This window comes from Toxotes jaculatrix, chromosome 13 (assembly GCF_017976425.1).
Source record: "Toxotes jaculatrix isolate fToxJac2 chromosome 13, fToxJac2.pri, whole genome shotgun sequence".
NCBI classification, from domain to species: domain Eukaryota; kingdom Metazoa; phylum Chordata; class Actinopteri; family Toxotidae; genus Toxotes; species Toxotes jaculatrix.
Genome location: NC_054406.1, coordinates 1,502,288 through 1,525,939, shown reverse-complemented (window position 1 = coordinate 1,525,939; position 23,652 = coordinate 1,502,288). Strand labels below are relative to the sequence as shown.

Genomic DNA, 23,652 nt, shown 5'->3' with positions numbered 1-23,652 from the left:
GTGAGTTAAGTTAAAAGTAAGTTTAATCCTGCTCTGAGCTCAGAGACAGAATGTTTCCTGCTTCAGTCTCATGAGATTAAATGTAACTAAGTTCAACTTTAATATTCAGATCAGTGGAAAAATAAAGAGCAAAGCACAAGTTTCCTTAGTCATCAGATGCACATTGTATGCTACGATTTTATTATTTAGCCAAAACAGCTGTTATACATAGAAAATAGGCGACAGTTAGTATTCAGGAACTGAACATTAAACATGAAAACATAACGTACAAGAGCCAGAGGTAAAGCAACAGGTCGGCCCAGGAATTCAAAACAAAAACGAACAGGTTGGCGTTACTTCCATCACCACAGACAGGACTGTGTCACAGCAACAGATAAATCTGATACCTGCTGGGGAATGAAATTACCTTAAAGTTTCCCTCTTAACTGTTTAAAAATGTTAGAAAACCTGTTAATGGATTAAGCAGCTTTCTGGTATTTTGTTGGCAACAAATATTAGAAATGTAAAAACAAATATGGCTGAAATCCGTTGAAACACCTGCCTTCCTCTTACCTGTGATGGTTATGATGTGTGGCGGGAAAATTTCATTTTGTCTGAGTTGACAACTAAAAAACTTTTACATCCACGTGCTGTTACGATTAAAATGACGTAAAACAAACGTTTTAGCTAAAAATGATCCCAGAAATCAGGAACAAGGCTCCGATTAATGGGCTCGTATTTTTACAGCACATCAGCAAGATTTTCGGTTCCGTCACTGATGTTAGCAGCTGCTGTTTTAGTTTTAAAATCTGCTGTAAAAGTTTTAAAATGAGAAGAAGTGGATGCATCAAGTGTCAGTTTCACCCAAACTGGTTAAATTTATCTAGGAAATGTTCGAGGGAAACCATTAAAGAAGAAGAGAGCACCTGAAGTAAGAACATCATACACACACACACACAAAAAAAAAAAAAAAAAAAAAATCATACCCAGAGCATCATTTAGCAAATACTGTAAGAAACCTGGCAACTCTTCTCAAATTAAAGGCTAAATATTAGGAACACACTGACGACTGGACCAGCGGTTTGTGGTCGAGATGTACTGTAAAAAAATATTCTAACTGATGGGGTAAATGATTTCGAGGATCCTCTGCTAACACAAATCCTAATAAGCACATCTCTAACGCTCAGTGTGTGTCAGCGACATTCAGATCACAGAGTCCTCACAGGCGCCAACATTCAGCTTCACACGCTTTTTATCGCATCAGCTACACGACGGCATTCGTTAACCTGCGCCGGAACATGAACGGAGCGCAAACAGATGTGGGACAGACGGGTTTCAGTCGGCACACTGGGTATCGAACCGCTGTCACATCAAACATGAAACACCGATGATCCCGGGAGGGAAGCGGACCAGACGATGGGCGGTGTCTAAGATGCATTAAGAGGCAGAACAACAGGAAAAAAAACAATAGTTCCAGTAGAAAAACGCTGTCTATTAAATCTTTAACTTAAAAAAAAGACAACATGCATATTAAATACATTTGTTAATAGGTTTTATATGCTCAACAGTACAGTTTGGAGATTTAAGAACGTGGAAAACTGAAAATAAAATAATCTTTAAATGAATAAATAAATAATTTGACTTGCGGTGACTCTGTTAACAGTATCTAAGTAGCAGCGGGGGGATTTTGTATAGTTCAGCTTCTTATGCTAATCACCCGCTAACACAAGTTAGACTTTTAACTCATCGGGGCTATTTGACATTTAATAATCACAAGCTATTACAGGTTTATATGTTAGCTGCAGTTACACATGAGTCTTAGTCCACAGCGGAACCTGCTGCTTGTGTTCTGGGTCTGAGATCTACTGTATCAGCCTCATCAGAGCACAGCCTTCACTACAACAGGCCCACACACTAATCCACATCACGCCAATTACTACAGCTGAGTAGTAACAACTTCTATTACCAACATGGACTGTAAGTGTCTGCTAACACACGGTGTACAGCTGCTACATAGCTGGAAGGTTCGCGACGTGTGAGAAGAAGAAGCGTGAACAAACACACTGATGATGGCTGAGTGTAACTGTACTGAACAGCAGTTGGAAAAGCGATTATTGGCTGAGTTTTGTCATTTTTTAAAACTTTAAAAGTGCTTCACAGACAATAGTTGCTGTAATAATAATTATGATTATGAATTAAAGCCTGATAAATACTGACCCACTACCAAACAGTCCCTACAGTGTCTTTGACTTTCAGCGTAAAGAATCAAAGACAGGACGTTGGTTTGAACAGCTAACAGCAGACTTATCCACTGTGGTCACTGCTAACAGCCACTGCTGGGATATTATCCGTTTAACTGAATCTAATTCAAAGAGCCACAATAATTGTTTATACTGGGTCAGACTTTAGGAACATGCAGGTCAGGCCACTGTATGTGGGAGTAATGGTTGCATGCCACTCTTCTTTATTCTACCCTACATATACAAATACTCTTTCAGTTCCGTAGAAGCACGACTTTTCTTTTCTATCCAACACTGTATCTGTGTTTTTACAGAAACAAATCCAGCGTCATTTCACTTACATAGAGAATATTTATGTTCAGCACACAGGCTTTTGGCACCTTTAGTGGAAAATGGGAGACTATGGGGATGTAAAGGGACCGTATGACAAACAAAACATACAAACACATCAAAATATAAATATGTACAAATAATGATTTGATCTTTTGAAAATACTCCATCACTCCTTCCGGCTCTTTGAGAATTTTTCTCTACTTCATCTGTCCTCACTTCCTCCCATCACCACACACATTAACGTTTAGGCTCATTTCTTTCAGTTCTGCTACAAGAACGACCGTGTGTACATCTCGCTCGTGTTCGATGACCTTTCACACCTTTTCTCTCATATACTGAAGTTGCCCTGAGGAAATGATCTCGGATCAGCGTCAGTGTTTCCAGCTGTGAACTCAGCAGGGAACTTAACTGGAATTAGTCAAGTGCAATTTGGCAGTTTCTAACTTGCAAGAGGCTGCAGGTTTTCTTTTTAAAGGGAGAAGTGCTTCAGTTGGTTTCCCAAGAAACAAAATGTGGCCATGTGGAGACGTTCTTGGCCTCAGCAAACTGACTTTCCAGTTGGGACTTTTGATGGTCTCCCTTTACTTTATACCAGCTCAGAGGAGACATTTTCAAACTGTGAGCTACATCACGTCCTACAGGCAGCTTCGTTTGTTCCAAAATGAAATATCCAGCCTTTAATTATTAATAATTTCTCTTTGGCCAAACAGTGAGGGGGCAGTTTTTCTACCCCCACCTGTTTTTTGGGGACATTTCCAAACCGATTCCTGATCAGAGTCTCTGGGCAACTTCCTGTTTTTCTTGGCATTCATTTGATGTCATATTTCTCATTTGCATTTACTGAGCAGTAACCATTTTGTGCCCCTTCAACAGTACGCATACTGAAATTCAGCCAGGGATGCAAAATGGCTCAAGTCAAACCAACCTTTCGCCTCTCAGTGAATACTTGGCGCCGATCTGTCATTGGTCGTCGTCTTCTTGAGCTTGACGCCTCGTCGGATAGCCACCAGAAAGTCCTCCACCTCGCCATATTCTGTCTCCTCCAGGAGCTCTGGGAGAGGCCGACGCTCCCATTCTGACACCCGCCCACCGGGCTGCGGTGGTGGGGTTGGAGGATCTGACCCCTCGCACAGGTGGTGGGTGTCACAGGGGCTGGTCTTTGGTGACAGTGGGCCGCTGCTGCCTGGTGACAGAGGCGTGGTCGGGGGACTTAGCGGGGTGTGTGGTCTGTTTCCATCCTCTGACACTGCTCTGCTGAGGAAACCAGGATGCTCAGGCACGGTGGGGGTCTTGACTGGTATCATGGGGGGCTTGATGGGGATGGGGCCTAGGTTGAGGCCTCCGGAGGGCCGCCGCAGATTAGGTTTGGAGGACGGCGTCCGTCGGATGGTGGCAACTCCAGGGGTGATTACAGCAGAGGGGTTTGAGGGCAGGCCAGCGGTGGAAGCAGGGCGTTTGGACTGAAACATGCGGCGGTAGGACTGACTGATGTCACTGTTTCTGGGGATGGTGGAGGATTTATCGAAGTCTGACGACTGCTGTGGCTCGCCTTCCTGATCCGCTCCCACAGTGTAGTAGTCACAGTCGGATACTGTGGGGAACGGAAAACAATTCGATCTCACTACTCTTCGTACAGTTGGTACAGCAACTTTCAAGTGAGGATTGTTTTGAGGGTTAAGACTTGGTTTGAGGGTTCAGGTTAGGGAATGCATTATGTCAACCAGTGTCCTCACAAAGCATGTGTGTTTACCTTGTGAGGGGATGGTGTCCTCTGAGCAACAGGGAGTGTTGGTCTGGCTGCTGTAGCCGCTGGAGCCCTGCAGCGAGTCCCTGCTGGAGCCGTGGATGTCCAGCTGGAGGCCTCGGGCCAGAGCTCTGGCCAGCTCCTCATGGGCCTCCCTGTCCTCCTGCCACAGTCAACACACAGATGGAGAGACAGTATTCATGTGTGTTATTTGGTTGGTTGACAGTGCACTAAGACGTCACTACACTTTGAATCTCTGTCAGAATTAACATATGGCCGAAGCTCTGTGAAATTAAACCGCTGCCAGTGCATCATATGACCTGTGTTTGCAAGACTTTGGCTTTTAATCGATCAGTGTTCGCTGAAATTAACCAAACACAAAATCGGTTTCTTTTAAAACTCCGTCTGACCTTGGGTGATGTCACAGAGTGACCTCCTTTAACCCCTTGTGGCTCCTCCCCTGGTGTAGTGACGTCAGCGCTCTGGTGGCTGCTGGGATCTGTAGTCTCCCTCCTCTCCTTGCTCCTCTTCATGGTGTTGACCATGGGCTGGTCATATGGGCCTGGTTTGGCCCAGTCCTGCACAGAGAGACATGAGCAGAACTTTTCTCAGATGCATCCCACCTTCAACCCAATCATTCCGGCTTTTTCAGCTGCTGGAAGTCAGTTTAACAGAAGTATATTTTTTTTATAAAAAAAAAAAAAAAAAAAAAGGATCAAATATAAGTATACGATTGCATTTTGAAGCTGAAGCCAGCAAATATTTTGGAGTGTAACAAAACCAGGATTCACTTAATTTTCTGTAAAACCTGATTTTTTTTTTTTAAAGTGATCACAACATTACAAAATTAAATTAGAAAAATTAGACCCATGTTATTATGGTGAGAGCTGGGTGAGGGAGAAGCAAGGCGGCGTGTCCACAGTGCTGTTAGTGCTGTTGTTATGAAACTGGCTGATGTGGAAACAAAAAAGCAGACAAAGCTTCTCCCTGTGGCGTTTGCTTTCAAACTGAGCAAAGAAAAAAAAGTTAAATAGGAAAGAAAGACAAAAGAAGATGAAAGGACAGAAGAAACAAAGCTGAATCAAAAGACAGGAGACAAAGATGAACAATAAAATCGGAGGAAAAGGAGGAGGACATCGGGGAGAATGAGGATCAAACCTTCCAGGATGGGATTCTGGATGACGGGATCATTCCGAGCCCCGAGGGGCTGAGCGGCGGGAACTCTCCTGATTGGCCTGAGCGAGACCAAGGCCACGTGGGAGAAACAGACGAATAGGAGGGCGAGGAGATGGGAGAGGTGGTGGAGGAGGAGTAGGTGAAGTATGGAGGGTGGAGGTGGGTGTCCTGGGCCTGCAGTATCGCTCCGTGCAGACAGAGGGCAGCGTGATGGTCAAAACCATTCGACAACTGAAGGTGAGTGGATGAAGGAGAGGCAGAAAATTCCAAAATTAAAGATGATGGTTATGACTGTTGAGGATGTGGAAAAATAATAAACAGGAGTAAACAGCTACATTTCTCACGAGCATGTATGTCTTACAGCAGCTCCATGTTGTACCTTCAAACAAGTTCAATGTGTGACAGTGGATTGATTGACCAAAAAGCCTCACACTTTGTGTGTGTGTGTGTGTGTTTACACATGAATATGTTCACCTGTTGTATCGCAGAGAGGGGCTCAGCGAGTGAAGGTGAGGAAGAGGAGGGTGAGGAAGGCTCCTCATTGACAGACTGGGAGGGTAAAGGAGAGAGACCGGACTGCAGCAGGGCCATGCACACACACACAAACACACACACGCACACACACACACGCACACACACACACGCACACACACACACACACACACACAGCAGATTGCAGGATGTACAGACAGAAGCCAAGGAAACAGCTCAAAACAAAACCAGAGAAACAGACAGAAAAAAAGCAGAAGAAGTTTAACAGGTTAGTGATAAAAAGATAAAGTCGGTGTAAATCGGTGCAGAACAGCTGGAGAATCACAGAGAAGAAGCGTGAACCACAAACAACAAAAGAAGCAGCTGTTGCAGCACGAAGAGGAAGAGTGAAATGAAGCAGAGGCAGGTTCAGCAGGTGAAATACATTTATTGTGGTGTTGGTTTCACTTTAAGCAACGTTTTGTTTATGAAAGCTGCTTCATGAATTAAGATTATTCATATTTTCAAACTGAAAGTGAGATGGAGTTCTGTTTGAGGACAAGTTAAAGCCACATGGGAGGCTGCAGCAGCACAGAGAGAGCACAGAGAGCTCCTGAATATCCACCTGCAGGAGCATCTCACCTGTGCGTGGCTAATTTCCGATCTCTGATTTCCCAATAACAAATTCATTGTTTTCTCTGCACATGCTCCTTACCTGTGACGTTTCCGGAGGCATGGGCGAAGGGGATTTGGACTGAAAGGCATCCTGGGAGATGAAGCCCGAGTCGTGGGAGGAGACTGAAGAGAGGCGTGCAGGCGTCTGCTGGGGGAGCACCGAGGAGGAGGAGGAGGAGGCGCGGTAACGGAAATGGGAGGTGGGGGAGTGGCAGTGTGAGCCGCTGGAGCGAGAGTCGCTGCTGTTCACACTGTTCAGACTGCTGTGGGACCGAGAGGAGACGGAGGAGGTGTTAGATCGAGGGACGTTTCTCACCTGGAGAAGTGCGACACCTGTTTAAACCTGAGGCGCTGCACAGCTTTACAGGCTACATTAAAGGACTAGTTCAACATTTTGGGAAATCTGCTTATTTGCTTTCATGCTGAGAGGTTGATAAGATTGTTACCACTCTCATGTCTCTGTTAGGGCTACACCCAGCCGTTGGTTAGTTTAGTTTAGCTTAGCAAAAAAACTGGAATCGGGGGGGGGGGGGGGCGGTACAGGTATAGCTTCCTGACTGTGATCTCTCACAACACATTCAAGACACTAAAATCAAACGATCTCCTCTTCAACAAACCAATAATCACTGATTTGTCTCTTTTACAGCTGCAGTTCCAGCTCTGAACCACAGGGAGGCATTAGAGCACCGGCAGGATAAAAGGTGAGCTGTATGCGTTTGTTATGGGGTTTTGTAGGGATCATGGGGCAGTCTTCTGCTGCCATGGTAACCAACCTGCACATGCTGGACTTCCTGGATACGGTGGTGCTTGGCGATGAGGGCGGAGTCTGGTAGGACCAGGTGCAGTCTGAGCCCTTCAGGTCTACGATCACCTGGAGAGAGAGAATCATAAAGAAGTCTTTACAAAATGTGCATTTAATGACTTTTATAGAAATAAAACAGGATATCACTGTCTGTAACTTATCACCTGCTATGAACTCTGGGAAATCAGGTATTTGATCAGGAAGCCTCCTACAGAAAGTGTTCCGGGGCTTCATGTACTAACGGTGAGTGCGCCATGTTCCACGCACACGTTGTGATGTACACGCGCCGTCCCACCGTATGGGCCGGCCTAATCCGGATGAGACCCGGATATATAAACTTTCCTACACGGTGGCTAGCAGCGTTTTACTACTTACGCCAGAGGAAAGAACACCAACTCAAATATTTCTGGCTTCTGGTGTGTTTGCCGTTGTTATTTGGACTAAAGGTAAACGCGCGTCACGTATTTATACTCATTTGCATAGTTATTAATGGGAGGAGACAAGGCGCGTGCAACTGCGCTCAATTCCAAATCAGGTGGGATGGATCCAGGAAAGTGGCGCAGGAACAAGCGCGCGCACGGATTCATCTGAAAGTTTGTGGGCGAACGAACTTTGATCTGATAGAAACGGGAACATGTTAACGCGGGCCTGTGTCCGGACAGGTGTGCCTGTGTCTGGACAGGTGTACCTGCTCGCTGGAGGCGGGCAGCTTGTGTGGGTCCATAGTTAGCGCCTTCAGGTCGTCTGTCAGGGTCTGCAGGTGCGTGATCTCCCCCAGCATGGACATCTCCTCCTCCTGACACACACACAGACAGACACCGACACATTTACACAGTGATGCGAGATTTTCAACCTGAGCGCAGCTGCTGAACTTCATTAACATGGAAACCACAAACTTTAATGCAGCCACTTTTCGGGCCAGCAGGGGGCTCTGTCTTTTCTGAGAGGATCATTTAATGGTGTTACTTTTAACAGTCGCAGTCCGTTCGTGTGACGGCTGTAGGATAAATCACTGACCACAACAGGCCTCAGCATGGAGACGAAGCAGCAGAAGCGACTCCTCTCCTCCACCAGAGCCTTCCTCACCGCCTGCTTCTCCGTCTCCTCCAGCAGCAGGTACTTATCACTGACGTCCTGCATGGCGCTGTCCAGCTGCGGCTGGAGGTCCCCGCGGCCTGCGCGCGCACACACACACACGCACGGACACACACGCACGCGGATAGTGTGTGAGAAAGCTTGAAAGAAAATGTCTGCAGACCTGCAGCTTCAGAGCTCAGACAGAGCATTAACCGTCTGTGAAATCATTTGTTCAAACAGAAGTGTAGTAACAACAGAACAACAGTGAGAGCCTCCCACAAACCCACACCAACCCACATTAAACAGTTAAAGAGTTTTCTCTGCAGAAACAGTGATGGGTCAGGACTGGAAACAAACAACCGCTGGCACCCCATTAAAGCACAACACACATTATTAGAGGTTATCTGAAATACTTCTATTCACATAGCTGAGCTTGTGAAACACTGAGTCCCCAACAAATGTATTTTCCCTGTTTACTAAAAACCACAGTGTCCAGCTGCTCAGCTGAACCTTCTTTGAAAAGGAAACTTAATATTTGTGATCTGTTTTCAAAGCTCTTCAGTCGGAGTCAGTGGGTTTGGAGCTGAGAAGCATGGACAGGTGAGGGACTGATCGTTTCTTTACTGACGGCCAATACGCTCTTTAAGACGATCGTTATGTCATCTCGTCCTCTGTCCTTCAGACATAAACATGCAATTAAAGGTCTTCATTCCTCCAGTGAGATCCAGGGCCCGGGTTCAGCGGTCGGGCTGACAGATGGAGAGAGAGAGCTCAGCGATAAAGACATGAAAGAGATGCCTGGGAGCTGCTTCACGAGGCGGGAATGTAATTTCTGGTTTCCCACAAAATTCAAGCATCATGATACCGAGGGCAGGAGATCACTCTCATATTCTCTGTTTGTGTCTCTGTCTTTTCTGTGTCTCCTTCCTTTTTTTCTGTCCAACTCCAGATTTCATTTCATTTCTTCTTGTTTTCTTTCTGTTTCACTTCTCTTCAGTCTCCTCTTCCTTACTGCTCACGTTTACGTGCACAGAAATAATCTAGTTACTGTGAAACCACATATACATGCAGCAATAATTAAACTTCTTCTCGTTAAGTTTATCTATTCTGCATCAGGCCTCCCGGTATTTGAAGCACGTGGTGTGAAAAATAAGGTCTGATCAAAAGAAGCCTTTTCATTGTGCCATTTACATCTTTAATCATCATTTCGTATCTTCCACGGCTCATCTCATTTTCAGGTTGTGGGTAAAGACTGTGAACGTTAATTAATCTGCCACTCAAAACGGTTTCTGCCTCCTCGGCCAACGAAACCTGATTAGAGACACTCTGAGTTTTAGTCATTTTTAAATGAAGTTCCCTGTGAATGATGAAAACGAACCGATGGGATCTGATTCCAATTCACTCGCTGTGTGTGGATTTAATAAAATGTTATCGAACCTCAGCAAAAAATCATATGTATAAACAAATATATATTAGATGCAATATATTCATATATTGCATCTAATATAAATATGGAAAAAATATTTTGGATCTGAGGATTCATCAATGAATTAATAATACTTTGTCGTTCACAGGCTCAGATTACAGCAGGAAGCCGACAGTGAGTATGTTTGAGTATATGGAGGAATGCAGATGATCTCCCTCCATCTTTAATCACACACAGTGAGTCTCTGTCCACTCTTCCCTCCATCACTCTCATTAAACTCATCCTCAGCTCCTCCTCCATTTCTCAGTCTTTTTAACTCCGTCTCCCTCCCGCTCTCCTTTCATTCATTTCATTCCAGTGCAGCTGCCTCCTCCCGTCCTCCCTCTTTTAAACTCCCTCTCTTCTTCCCTCGTGACCTTCACACCAGCGCAGAGGGAGTTTCCTCTCCTGCAGTAATAACAGACCCGGAGGGCCAGAGGACCGAAGCGGCTCGACCACATATGAGGTTCCTCTGGGGTCAGTCCTGGGTCCCGTTTGTTCAGTCTTGAAGGCTCCATTCAGAGCTGGAAGCCACCGATTCCTTCGTCAGCAGCAACAACAAGCTGGTGTTTCCAGTCATAATAAGGCCGGTTTCTGTGCGATGATTCAAGCTGGAACGACTCGTTCTGAAAGCACAAGACTTGTTTTGGTGTTTACTTGTGCTTCTCTGCAGCTCAGTGGGAAAAGCAAAGCACCAACACTGACGTATGATCTGATGAATCAACAGTAGAAATAATCTTCAGCTGCAGCCCTGTTCTACAATGTTCTACATTATTTTATGTTTTATTGCTAATGAACTTTCCAGTGGCAGTTTTTACAGATGTGCTGGAGACACAGGTCGGCGTTAGAAATATTTTTTTGTTGAGTATCATGTTTTAAAATAAGCAGATTTAGATTTTTCAGTGAGGTTCAGTTATTTTCTGGTTGCTGGGCGAAAAGCAGAAGTTTAATAAACCCTGAGCTTTCCTTCAGCTCTGAGGTTAAACTGATGATCTCTATCTGGTCATGTTACGCTGTGTGTTACGATATAAAGTGTTCTGTCAGATTGTTGTGTGGCGTGTCGGCGTGCTGTGTTATTGTGTGTTACCCGGCTCTTTGTTGTGGCTGGATTGTGTCACACTGTGTTACACTGCAGCGTCGTGTTTTACACAACAAGCCGGGAAACCCTGGTCTTTGAAGACTCTTGTTTCGTGTGGTTCTGGTCTTTGTTGTGTTCAGGCTCTCGGGTTGTGTGAGTCACACAAACATCTTAACAACGTGGGAACATACTTCAGCTGACCGACGAGCTGGGTATGAATTTAAAAAGCTGATGCGTGATGGAAGACTGAGGCTTTCAGAGAAACACAGAGCGTTGCAGCGTTTGTTGACTGTCACAGACACAGAGCGGCAGCATGAGCGTTCGGTCTAACCTGCTCCCTGCTGTCTGAGGCTGTGGTTATGAGTGTAAACTTACCAAATACATCAGCTGGGCAGAGCAGAGCATGATGGGATACCATAAGAAGGGGAGGCAGCAAGTTGGAACAAAAAAAGAAAAAGAAATACGATGTTAATTTTAAATCCTCACATCTCCTCGTTCAGCTACACCCTTTAAATAACACGACAGATTTAATTATCATTTGAATACCACTAATTGTTTAATTATAACTCACAGTAAAATATTTCCAGCCCTCTCTAAAGAGAGCGTTATGACATGTCATGTTATGGAACCAGAGCCAAATGAGACCACTTGATAATTGTTTTTCAGAAGTGAGCAAACTGAGACCAGAGACGTCAAACCTTTCTTTGCTTTCTTCTGCAGCTTCAGAGTGTCTGAAGATCTCTTCTTGATCTCCTGACGGGCCTTCTTATACTCTGTGGAGGCAAACACAGCAGGGCTGAATGAATTTAGGAAAAGATCTAAATGTGATTTTTAGTTAAGAGTTAAGAACTGATTTCAAATGTATTTGTTAACAAGAAGCAGGTACATTCTATAAAGTCCTTGACCAATGGCAGTGATTACAAATGAAGAACTAAAAGAGCATCTTTGACTGTATTAACTTAAAGTAGTGCAAAAAAAATCCTTAAGTGTGTTAAGTTAAAAAAGTGAAATGTCCCAGGGCAACATTCTGTCCCGTCTGCCGTCTGCAGGCAGAGACTCTTCAACTCAAAGTTGTCATTTAGGAAATGCACAGTCAGACTAAGATACGGCTCGGTCGTTCTGCTTGACCACATATCTGCGGCCTCAGACCTGAAATTTTCTTGGGGATTAAACAGCGTAACTCCGCTTCTGCTCCAGCTGAAGCCATTTCAGAAATGAAGCGGCAGGTGCAGCAGGTGATACTGATTGCGTTAGCCTGACCTGTCCACGAGCAGCATGCTGCTTCTGATCGGTGAGCTCGGCAGGTAGGGAGACGGCAGGTATGTGTAAAATAGTGGACACAGCAGATCCTGGGTCAGTAAGAGGTTAGGGAATGTACTATGTCAACGAGTGTCCTCACGAATATAGTGAGGCCAGCGTATGTCTTTGTGTGTGTGTGTGTGTGTGTGTACCTTTGGCGTGGTCTTTGTCCAGAGTGTTGGCGACTCTCTTCCACTCCTCCATCTGCTCCTGTAGAGGGTTGATCAGACAGTCCAGAAACACCCTGGAAACATACACACAAACACACACAGTTAGAGCTGTGTGTGTATGAGTGTGGGTGTGTGTGTGTGTGGGTGTGTGTGTGTGTGCACGAGCAGCTTCACCTGCACAGGTGGCAGGAAGGTGGTGGAAAAATGAAATGATTGAAATAGTTCCTTAACTTCCTGCTCTCACTTTGCAAAAACACAATCAGCTGTTTTCTGCTGTGACACTCGCTCCGTCCACACCAGGAGAGTTAATGGACTCATGCAGACAAAGGAAGACGAAGAAGAGGAGGAGGAAGGAGAAAGGTCAGGAGGAGAGAAGGGAGATGAAGAGGCCACGAAGAGGAGGATGGATCCAGATGGATTTTCAAATGATGTAGTAAAATGATTTTAGACCCATAATGACAACAAATAAACAACAATACAGCTGATCTGGATGTTTATTTTTAGGAATGAGTCAGATGTACTGTGCACTCAAAGACAAGATGGAGGATGGAAAGCTGAAGCAGGAGGAGGAGCAGGTTGCCATGGAGAGCTGGGGAGGAGATGCTACACCTGTTCATCACACAAACACACACACACACACACACACAGATCTACTCACATGGAGAACTGTCGGAGTTTGGCCTCGATGCTGCGGTGCCTCATGCACATCCTGGTGAGAGCTGAGCCGATGTCCCTTGTCCCCCCTGAAAACACACACACACATTTGGTTAAAGAAGTTTTTCCACAGTATGCACTGAGATATTTTGCATAAAAATAAACTTTAAACAATAATCATTAGCTGCAGCCCCTAATTTCAGGACACGGCAAATATCTGAGTACGAACCTACAGAAAGTGCTGATAAGATCCAGGCTGATGAGGCTTTATGAGCGTTAGTCATTTCAAAAATTGTTTACTAAGCAGCTGATATTTAGGAAGTGACGTTTCACCCTTTCTCTCCACTCCAGCCACAATCAGTGTAACTATGGAAACACGATCAGAGACTGGTGAAAGGAACCGTGAGCTGTGTTCAAACCTCATCAACACAATCTGAGACAGGACAGGAGGTTTGAAGACAAAGACCAGAGAATCAGACCATTTTCAGAGTCAATAGTCAAAGGTCACAGGTCATGACTGTCTCCAGAACATCAGCACTGGATCTGGAAGGATTCAGTGAGTTTGTCTTGCTCAAGGACACTGCAGCAGGGTGGAGACGAGCCTGTCTGAGAGCTGACTGTCAGTGCAGCAGGAGCTCCACACGCACCCGAAGGGGCCAGATGGTCGTTCTCTCTCTCCCCCAGACAGAGCACTCCCACCTGGGGAAGAGTTCACCAGACCTTGGCCTGTCAGCCCGGAGCTCCGACAACACTCACACATGCTAATGTGAGGACCCATGATAAACACATGAAACACATAATAAAAAACATTATTATAGCTCACGTTTGATTTCGTATGATCATCTTTATATTAATAAACATGTATACACAGTTATTTATGAAGAGTCCTCACAAGTAGAGTTTACAAATGTGTGTGTGTGTGTGTGTGTGTGCGTGTGTGCCTGGGGTGGGGTAGCAAGCACTGCATTGCACCACTGACACCTCTTTCTCTCCTCTGCTCTTCCCTCTTCTCTCATTCTATATGTTCTCTTTCCTTCCTCTCCTTCATCTCTCTCCTCCTCTCGTGCACGTCTTCGTCACACCCCGTTTCTCCGCTTCCCTCCCTTTTCCTTCCTTTCTCCTCTTCAGCCTCCTTAAAAGGTGCAGCGACCTCACAGGACTCTTCTTGCCTGCAAGTGCAAAACGATCCTGATTTCACAATTAAATCCCACAGTCCAAAGACGTGCAGGTGAACCGGTGACTTTACCCACAGGTGTGAATGTGGGTGTGAAGGGCTGCTCGTCTCTATGTGCCAGCTCTGTGACCTGTCCAGGTTTTTACCCCGACTCTCGCCAAGTGTCAGGTGGGATCAGCTCCAGCCCCCTACGTCCCTTAGCGGTATAGCTAGTGGATGGATATTGTAGTTTTTGCTCCATGTTAATATCTAACATATGAAACTAAACTTAACTATCCAACGGTTTATAAAATAGATAAAATTGTCGAGGCCCCCTCTCCTCTGAACTCTATCACACCATCTCTCTCTTCACACATCATCCTCTCTTCTCCTCTTTTCGCTTCACTCACATCCTCTTCCTATGTCTTCCTCCGCTCTTCTCACCTCCAGACGAGGTGCTACCTCCTCTCCTCTCACCTCGTCACCTCCTCTCTGCTGCGCTCCTTTGAGAAATATGTATGTATCAGTCCAGGATAAATTCCCATCAGCCAGCAGGGCGCTGGTAACACGCTGCAGACCAAACAATCAGCAGCACAGTGCTTCCGCGTGCTTTTAAAGTGTGATATTATTGAGAATGGCTGTGATTAAGTTCCTGGTGGCCGGAGGCTGCTCCCTGGAAAAGATGTTTCTACAAAAATAGAGTCAGAGTTGAAAAGCAGACGTCGGAATGAGCCTGGATTGGACAGTTTTTATGAGTTAAACATGCTCTGAAGCTGCTCCCTGGCAGCTTTTCCACTGCATTTAAAGTTTCAGGACGGACACAGCGCAGAGGAAATGTGCACTTTCACTGTAGCTCCCATGATGAAACTGCCCGGGCAGGTTTCAACAGATGCTGTGAGCCCGGGCTCCTCAGCCTCTCCGGAGCCTGTGCTACTGTACGTCCTGCAGGACCCCAGCAGTTTGAGTATGAATGATTTTCTACCACCACGTTATTTTTAATACTTTTATTTTTAGGGGCCAGTGCCAATAATATTAGCTGTTACAACTCACATTTAGGCCAAGACCCACAGTTAGAGTTGAAGCTGAATCTTTCAAATGTGACACCACGTTTGAAAAGTTGGACTTTCAGGAGCCTGGGTGGCTCCAAATGAGTTTCACAGACGTTCTATTCATTCGTTATATTTAAATAATTTTTGTATGTGATGAAGCCACGTAGGGTCCCAGCCCCGAGCCTGGAAACTGAAGCTCTGAACTGAGAAAAGATGCTTCAGCAAAACTGCTGAGTAAAGAGTAAAGGTATTCTGATCCAACTCAGCGTGATGGTATTCGTCCCTGTGCCAAGATGCTGCCTGGGCACGTCTTCAGCAAAGACATGAAACTGCTCTCAGGCTGATATGTCTCCAAGATCCACCTGAGCTTAGGATAAAGTTTCACTGCGTAAAAAGCTAAAGATAAATAAATAAATTCTACAGTTAAATACTTCAAAACACAACTTTTTTTTTTTTTTTTTTGGTGACACAATTAGAGCGAGTTTCCTGGTATTACAGACAGTTCCTGCAGGGTCACAGTCAGTCAATTAGTTCCTGGTCAATTCAGCTGATTGACCCAACTGTGGACTTCTCACACAGGGCTGTGTGTGTCTGTGTCTGTGTGTGTGTGTGTGTGTATTATGACTGGCATTGAGACCCAGTTGACCCAATTTACTGGGACAGAGCAGCGTCCCTGTCTGAGCTGCAGCCGGTTCACTCTGATCTCGGCTGCAGACCGAACGGCCTCGAGGCTCCGCAGCAGCTCGTCGAACACGAGCCGGTCGAACCCTCGGAGGAAGTCCTGATCACGTCAAGGCACAGGAAACGAGCGACGGAGATCAAAGCCGAGTGAAGAAGAGATCAAAACTGGCATCGGGGCAAAGTAAAGAGAAACTGTTGGCTCCTGAGACAAACTGCACGATATTCACTGACATGAGTCAACACAACAAATATTTAGGAGCACTTCAACATGAACAGAGACGGCAGAACGTTAAAAGGTAAAGAAACAGAAAAAGTATAGACCTAAGCTGTAGAAATGTATCCATTAAGAACTTTGCCTGAATTGAATAAAAGAATAAGCAAACGAATATTACGAATCTGACCAAACACTTAATGTCTTTCAGTAGTTGACAGCTGTTGATACTCAGTGCTACCAGGGCAGCGCCTCGCTGGCTCTGCAGTATCTGTCTTTATCCAACAGCCAGCTGCTCACACTGTGTTTTAGCAGTCTGTGTTTATGCGCCTCAAACAGCCAACAGTCATTTTGTTCAGGTCCTGAATGACCTTGAGATTCGGATGAGTCAGACTGACCACGATCGAGAGGGTCTTCATGGAGGAGGCTGAAGTTTTCTCAAATCTTCAGCGTTATTCTTAAAACTTGAAAATGCATCAAACCCACAGAGAGCAGCAAGACGATAACCTCACCGCCGAGCGGCTCTCACGGCTCTCGACACCGTGACCAGAGGCTGGTGTCGTGCGTCAGCCTGGTGTTAAGCTCTGCGACGAGCAGGAGGTGACCTGGAATCTAAGACTGGAATTTAAACCCGTCTCCCTCCGACCGAATGGGATGTGAACTCAGCCGTCACATTCCCACAGGAGGAGCCGCTCCACATGAACACTGGTGGAACTGGGCTGAGGAACTGGAGCAGCTGAAGACACACACACACACACACACACACACACACACACACACACACACACACACACAGCAGGACAGGCAGTAAATCACTGTCCTGTATTATGAGACTATATTTCTTGTCTTGTTGCTACAGGGAGGTTATGACTGGAGAGCTATTTTTGAGAACTGGTGCATGATGGGAGGAGAGAGGGGAGGAAGAGGAAGATGAAGATGAAGGAAGCGCAGAGGACAGTGATTAGAGTAAAAGTGATAAGTCAGAGTAGAAAACATTTTTTTATTTATGTCAGTGTAAGATCACATGTGCTTTCCCAGCATCCTGCTCGTCTCCAGCTCAAGAGGGAGCTCAGAGTGACGTCAGAGCCGTGATCACACACTGCACGAAACCCACGAAGAAGAAAAAAAATTACGCGTAATATTAGTTTAACAAAAACATCTGCCGTCACAGTTTGCTGCAGTCTGATTGGCCGAAAGGGCAGGCAGAGCTAAACCAATCAGCCGCGGAGTGTTGCCTGGTGGTTGCATCAGTTAGCATCTCGCTCTCTCTCTCTCTTCATATAGCCAAGGTCACTTTACCACTTCAGAATGTTCCAAGTGTCAACAGGCAGCAGAGGTGTCGCTGCGCCGCAGCCGTCTATCTCGTTAATGCTGAGGCACCAAATACCAACTTACAGCTAATTAGCAACGCGTCGGGAAGGTCACAGTGAGCCGCACTCGAGGAGAGACGACTGTCAGAGGCTGCCGCAAACAACATTAACTTACGTTATACGCATAAACAACTCCACAATGCACATTCGTGTATTACCTCAGATCCTGTTTCAACAGGAAACACAACTACCAGGAGTTTAAACCAAAATAAAGTTCACTTGAGTCAACTCAGCCAACATTTCTGGGCGATTCAAAATAAAAAAATAGAGCAAAAGCCAAAGGGGTCAACAGCTGACACATCACCCGGTCACATCACACACCGAAGGGTCCGTCCTCCAGCTTGTAGCTTTCAAAACCATTTAAAACTCGTTGGCATTCACATCTAACTAGGTTACAGAACATGTGAGGTGGGAGTTTTTGGCGAGTCCCGTTAGAGGAGTAAACAGAATTCCTCGCAGCTCCTGAAGGGCAGCGGGGTCGTGCAGCCCTGGAATACCACACACCGAACCAGGGAGGGGAGCAGTCCAAAGATGCCTGGCTGTGGAGGCTGCAGTCTTAGGATGCCTTCTCCATGAGAGAGTGTGTGTGTGTGTGTGTGTGTGTGTGTCTGATTACATCCTGCAGTTAGGCTGATGTATCAGTTTGCTGCTGTTGGGATTTTACTCTCATGTATCAGTCGGTCGGTGTCGCTCCGCCTCTGATGGACGATCCTCGATGAGCAGCAGCGTTCTCTGATTGTTTGTATAATTTGTTTTCGCTGCAGCTTTTTGTTGTGTGTGTGATGTTAGAGCGTCTGTCTCTTCCTCCGTCTCCCCACTGAACAGATGCGGTGGATCACTTCGCCTTGTTTCAGAGGACAGATACGGGCCTTTTGCACATTTTGCCCACGTATGTGTTGACCTGTTACTGTTATAGCTGGTATCCTGGGGGAGGGACAGGGCTGTCATGGGCAGTGATAACTGTCAATCCTCGGAAGCAAGACAGCTGCTCTCCTGTCAGCTGCTCCGTCCTCAGCTCACTGAGCTGCTGCAGTAACAAAAAACACACTGGCAGGTAAAACACAGGTTATATCTTGAGTCAAGTGGCAGCATAAACATTTTTGGGAGGGAACTAAGAAATTAATAAAACTGCTCCCAAATGTTTTAATTGCAGGTTGCATCAACAACAGTTTGTCAACCTGAACAGATGGAGGTATGAATTTAAGAATGAACCTGGGTCATTCAGGTTTAGTTTAAGCATCACTTGTCTTGTTATCTCTCACGTTTTCATGTTTTCTTCACACACACAGCAGCAGATTTATCGGCCTGGAGCTCAGGACCGATACGTGGCAAGATGCTGATGGACGGAGACGAACACTTCAGTTCCTCTGCTCCTCCTCTGGCAGCTGAGAAAACACAACCGCTCAGAGGAGGACGCAGAGACCAAGCAACCTCCCAGCCATCAGGCCCCTCACACGCTGCTCGGTTACTCCCTCACACGCACACACGAGGCGGGTGGAAACAAGCTTCGATCTGCAGAGAAACAGGAATGTAGAAACAAGATCCTGTTGATATCAGATGCTCTTTAATCCCAACATTTTAAAACAAATCCAACCGTATTGTCCGCAGCTTCGACAGATTTCAGCCAACACACACACACACACACACTCACACACACACATTCTTTGAACTGAGACTTAAACAAAGTAAAGCAAGCGTTTGATTTGTGTGACCCGAGCTGCTGCCAGGCCCCCGAGTGAAACCAGAGCTCTTATTTCACCACTAATCTGTATTCTGAAAGTGTTGGCAGGCTGACTGTGTACACCCAGTGGCCTCTGTGTGTGTGAGCGTGAGGGTGTGTGTGTATGTGTCACACAGTCAACATCAACAGTCTGCTGAAGTCCACAAAAACTTTTCCACGAGTGTCACATTCACCAAACGTTCACACTGAGGAGCAGGGCTGAGACGCTTCTTTGAATCTTAAATCTTTATAAGCAACCAGGAGTCTGGTGAGAATACTATTTGTGTGTCTTTCCTGTGAACAGTGTTGTATCTGCTCACGAGTTACAGGTAAAAGAAAGCAGGTAGAGAGTGTGGGTGTTACATGCTGGGCTGGAACGCATCAGACGTGCGGCCCCTCCAGATCCTGAGCTGTGTGTTCTCACTTATTCATCATTAAATCATGTCACAATAATTCATGCAAACAAAAAGTGTCAGTGTCTAAAAGGTTTTCCTGTAATTTACCAACAGCAGCAGCGAAACCATGACAACATGTTGACAGTAAACAGCTGTGACTACAGAGCAGAGGAGGAGGAAGACGTTCAAACACACAGAGATGTGGGGCTGCTCAGTGGGAGGAGGTGAGGTGTAGCTCTATCTTATCTTCATATACACAAAGGAAAGCAGTCAACATTAATCAGACACACACACACACACACACACGCACGCACACACACACGCACGCACACACACACACACACGGCTGATTACGACATCCTATTAAAGACTCCCTGAAGAAATGAGACAGTAGCCATGTTTGTTAACACGTCAGAGGCTCCACCTACTTTATCTGCATGTGACGACAGGATGAGGAGTATAGCCAGGTAGTATAACCGGCCTTTAATGATGTATTTCAAAACTTTTATACGTGACTCTACAAAGTGAAATATAAAAAATGTCTTTATATATAATTTCAGCTGACAGATGCAGATTACAGATTGAAAACTGACATGAAACTTCAATGACAGCTCGATGTGTGTGTGTGTGTGTGTGTGTGTGTGCGCACTGTGTCTGTAATGAGCAGTGTGGGAGGTCGATGCTGACAGTGGTGATTTTGCCAGTGTATTCAGGTGTACGACTTTGTGTGTCTGTGTGTTTTAACTACCCAAAGCCTGTTCGGGCAGATCTCTTTCTTCAGTGATTGGCTGTTGTCTGTTAAACCAGACACACTTTGATCCTCCTGTCGCTCCCTGGAGATGGGACACACACACACACACACACACACACACACACACACACACACACACACACACACACACACACACCTCACCAACAGTCACATCCTAAATCAGATGAAAGTAACCTCGATAAATAACAATAACGAGTTACAAGACGTTAACATGTAAACTCAAGGGAACAACAGTACAAATTCAGTTTAGGAGGCTGAAGTGAGTTTATGTGAACCTGACCGGGAGGGAAGCAGGTACCCAGAGTTCATCTCTGCAGCCTGATGCTGTAGCTGTGAATTATTTAACAGCCGTTCGACCTTTGCAAACGGCTCTGAACTCCTGCTGATACCCTCCACCACCACAAACCCTGCCCGCCAGAGGGACAGACGCTACGAGTCTCTGACACTCTGAGCTGAGACACACTGACCTGGGCTCTCTCTCTTTTCATGTCAGTCTCGAGTAAACAGAGAGAATTTTCTCTTTTCTACTTCTTCTTTTTCCATCTTTGTCTTTCCCTGTGCTTTCTCCTTTCATCATGAGATTGATGTAAAAACAGAATAAAGTTCTTTGGCTTTTTCTTTAAAATGATCAAATCAAACTCTACAGATTATAAATCTCTGTGTTTACGACCGTGGGCCAAATCCGTCCCTCCTTCTTTCTTGTCTTTCTCCACAGAGACCCGTACGTAGCCCGAGTCCAGACCTGCAGAGGGAGCACTTAATTATTCCCTCTGATGCTCCCTCAGATGGGTGGGGCCTCAGAAATAATTAGGAGCAGTTTGTGCGGGAGATGAAAAGAACACACACACACAGTCTCACCTGCTGGGCAGTCCTGATTAATAATTCAAACACACCCTCAGGCTGACTCACACAGACAGCAGGTAAATTCCTGTGTAGATACAGAACTGAAATGGTCACAGACATAAAGAATTAGAGCACAAACTACTAATCTTTAATATTAACAGAACTTAATATGCACGTATGGTGTTAGCAGAAATCACAGCTCCTCGGCCTGATGGAAACCTAACAGGCTCTGCACCAGTCGAGCAGCAGCCCAGCTCACGCACTGCTCCGAAATCTGATACATGGTTTTCACCAGGCCGTGATGAAAAATGGCCGCCCCCCTGCTGAGCAAGAGCAGGTGTGAACGATCACAGCGACGCTGCTAAATATCAGCATTCATGTACAGTCACTGGACGTTCAGTAAGTCTACACAGCTAACTGCACTCACTCTATGTGAATGATTGTGTGTGTGTGTGTGCGTGTGTGTGTGTGCGTGCGTGCACGTGTCTCTTACAGGGGACCACATTCTGCGTGACGTCAAACCAGGCAGCTGCTGCTGCTGTTGCCGTGGCGATGCCACACACCAAAATGAGGCCCTTTCAGACCACACACTGCTGCTGCTGCTGGAAGCCCCTTCAGCTCCGCTCTCACATCAAACAGCAGACGAGACGAGGAACACCTGGAGCCTCACCTGGAGCCTCACTTATAAAACTGAGTCATGACCAGGTTCCAGATTCAGTCCTGATTTCAGCAGAGACCCACAATCAAGCGCCGCTCTGTGACTTCATCAGATTTTCTCTCTGTAATTCTGGTCCTGGACTCTGTTAAATATTGATCCTGAGTTTGATTTAATCAAGTGAGCAGGTCAATGTAAGGTGTAAGACATTTATCCACTGATTTAATATTTTATTTCATATGCAGGTCACAGGAATATCAGGAACGTCTTCAGGCTGCTGTGACCTCTGTGAGCATCTTCCCCTTTAAACGGTGAGAAGTTTGCGTCGGAACGCGGCACCTCCGTCTGACCTTGGTGAAAATCCTAAAAACGCTGGCGCGCGGATACTGCAGATATGACATCACTCACCTGTGCCTGAGATGATGATGTCATCAAATGAGGAGCAGCCAAAGGAGGCCATCTGTGCACTAAAGACCAACACACACACACACACACTTACACACACACACACACACACACACACACACACAGTGCAGAGACTGACTGCAGCAGGGACTCACTCCATTACATTTACAGCTCACAGCTCATGCACTGCACACAACCCAACAGGTAAGACTGTCTTACTCTTTCTTTTGCTTTGTGAACATCACCTGCTACATGTCAACATGTCCACTGACTTCCTGTCCCTCAGTATCAGCTGAAAAAGGAGACAGGAAGTGAACTACAAGTCCCAGAGAGCATTGTGGTCTGTAATCTGAAGGAGTGAAGTTCTTTCTTCTTTCTTCCACCCCCTGTCTTTCCACTTCATCCTTCTCTCTTGCTTCCTCATCTCATACAGGCTCTTCTTCCCTCTCTTCTCCCAAACATCATCCCTTTCACTTACTGTCTTCCCTCCTCATCCTCATTTCTCCTCTGCCTCCTCTCCATCTCCCTCTTTTCATCTCTCCTCCTTTCTTCCATCTTCCACTCTTCTTCTCTATCACACCTCCTTTCCCTGCACTTCCTGTCCTCCCTTTCTTTTCACTTCCTGTCTCACCTTCTTGTCTCCTCCCATCTCTTCATCCTCATCTCTTCACTTGCTCCTTCCTTCCTTCCTCCTCCTCTTCCTCCTTTGTCCGACCCAGTTACCAGGTGTTGACACGGTCCCTGTCACAGCGACGGCCCTCACCGGCCCTTTAAGAACAAAATCCTTCCTGGCAGCATGTTGCTATGGCGACCACGGTCCAGCACACACACATACACGCACACATAAACAATGACAGACTCAGGTAGTGAAAGGAGGACACCCACCGTGCCGTATCTCCACAGTGTGTGAGTGTGTGTGTGTGTGTGTTGGATACGATAAGATAGCGATCGTCCACTTTAGACGCGTGGTTTGCATCTGCTGCATCTGTCAACGCTGAGGCAAACACGGTGGAACCTTCCACCTTCCTGTGGTGGGGGGGGGTAAAACCACCTGAAGCGTTTTCGTCTTTTGTGTCTTAGTGGAAACGAAATCCATCACATTTTTCTGAACACGGAATGACATGATAAATATGATAAATATGATAAATGTGATTTCCTGTTGATTCATTTTCATGCTGTGTCACTAGGTACTCAAATTGTACCTTATGCTGAATGTATCATGATAACAGGTAAAC

General features: G+C 45.9%; 1 protein-coding gene across 1 annotated transcript in view; it reads right to left on the bottom strand.

Annotated features, from left to right (window-relative positions):
* Positions 1 to 197: 197 nt before the first annotated feature.
* LOC121191766 (protein MTSS 1-like) overlaps positions 198 to 23,652 on the bottom strand; it is a 31,610-nt gene continuing 8,155 nt past the window's right edge. The window contains exons 4-15 of the mRNA XM_041053146.1: positions 13,168 to 13,252; positions 12,492 to 12,583; positions 11,739 to 11,813; positions 11,416 to 11,427; positions 8,438 to 8,595; positions 8,109 to 8,216; positions 7,392 to 7,489; positions 6,659 to 6,881; positions 5,455 to 5,703; positions 4,707 to 4,874; positions 4,303 to 4,459; positions 198 to 4,143 (exon numbers count right to left, since the gene is read on the bottom strand). Of these exons, the coding sequence (XP_040909080.1) occupies positions 3,488 to 4,143; positions 4,303 to 4,459; positions 4,707 to 4,874; positions 5,455 to 5,703; positions 6,659 to 6,881; positions 7,392 to 7,489; positions 8,109 to 8,216; positions 8,438 to 8,595; positions 11,416 to 11,427; positions 11,739 to 11,813; positions 12,492 to 12,583; positions 13,168 to 13,252 (2,081 nt within the window). The 3' untranslated portion in view covers positions 198 to 3,487. The remainder of the gene's footprint in view (positions 4,144 to 4,302; positions 4,460 to 4,706; positions 4,875 to 5,454; positions 5,704 to 6,658; positions 6,882 to 7,391; positions 7,490 to 8,108; positions 8,217 to 8,437; positions 8,596 to 11,415; positions 11,428 to 11,738; positions 11,814 to 12,491; positions 12,584 to 13,167; positions 13,253 to 23,652) is intronic.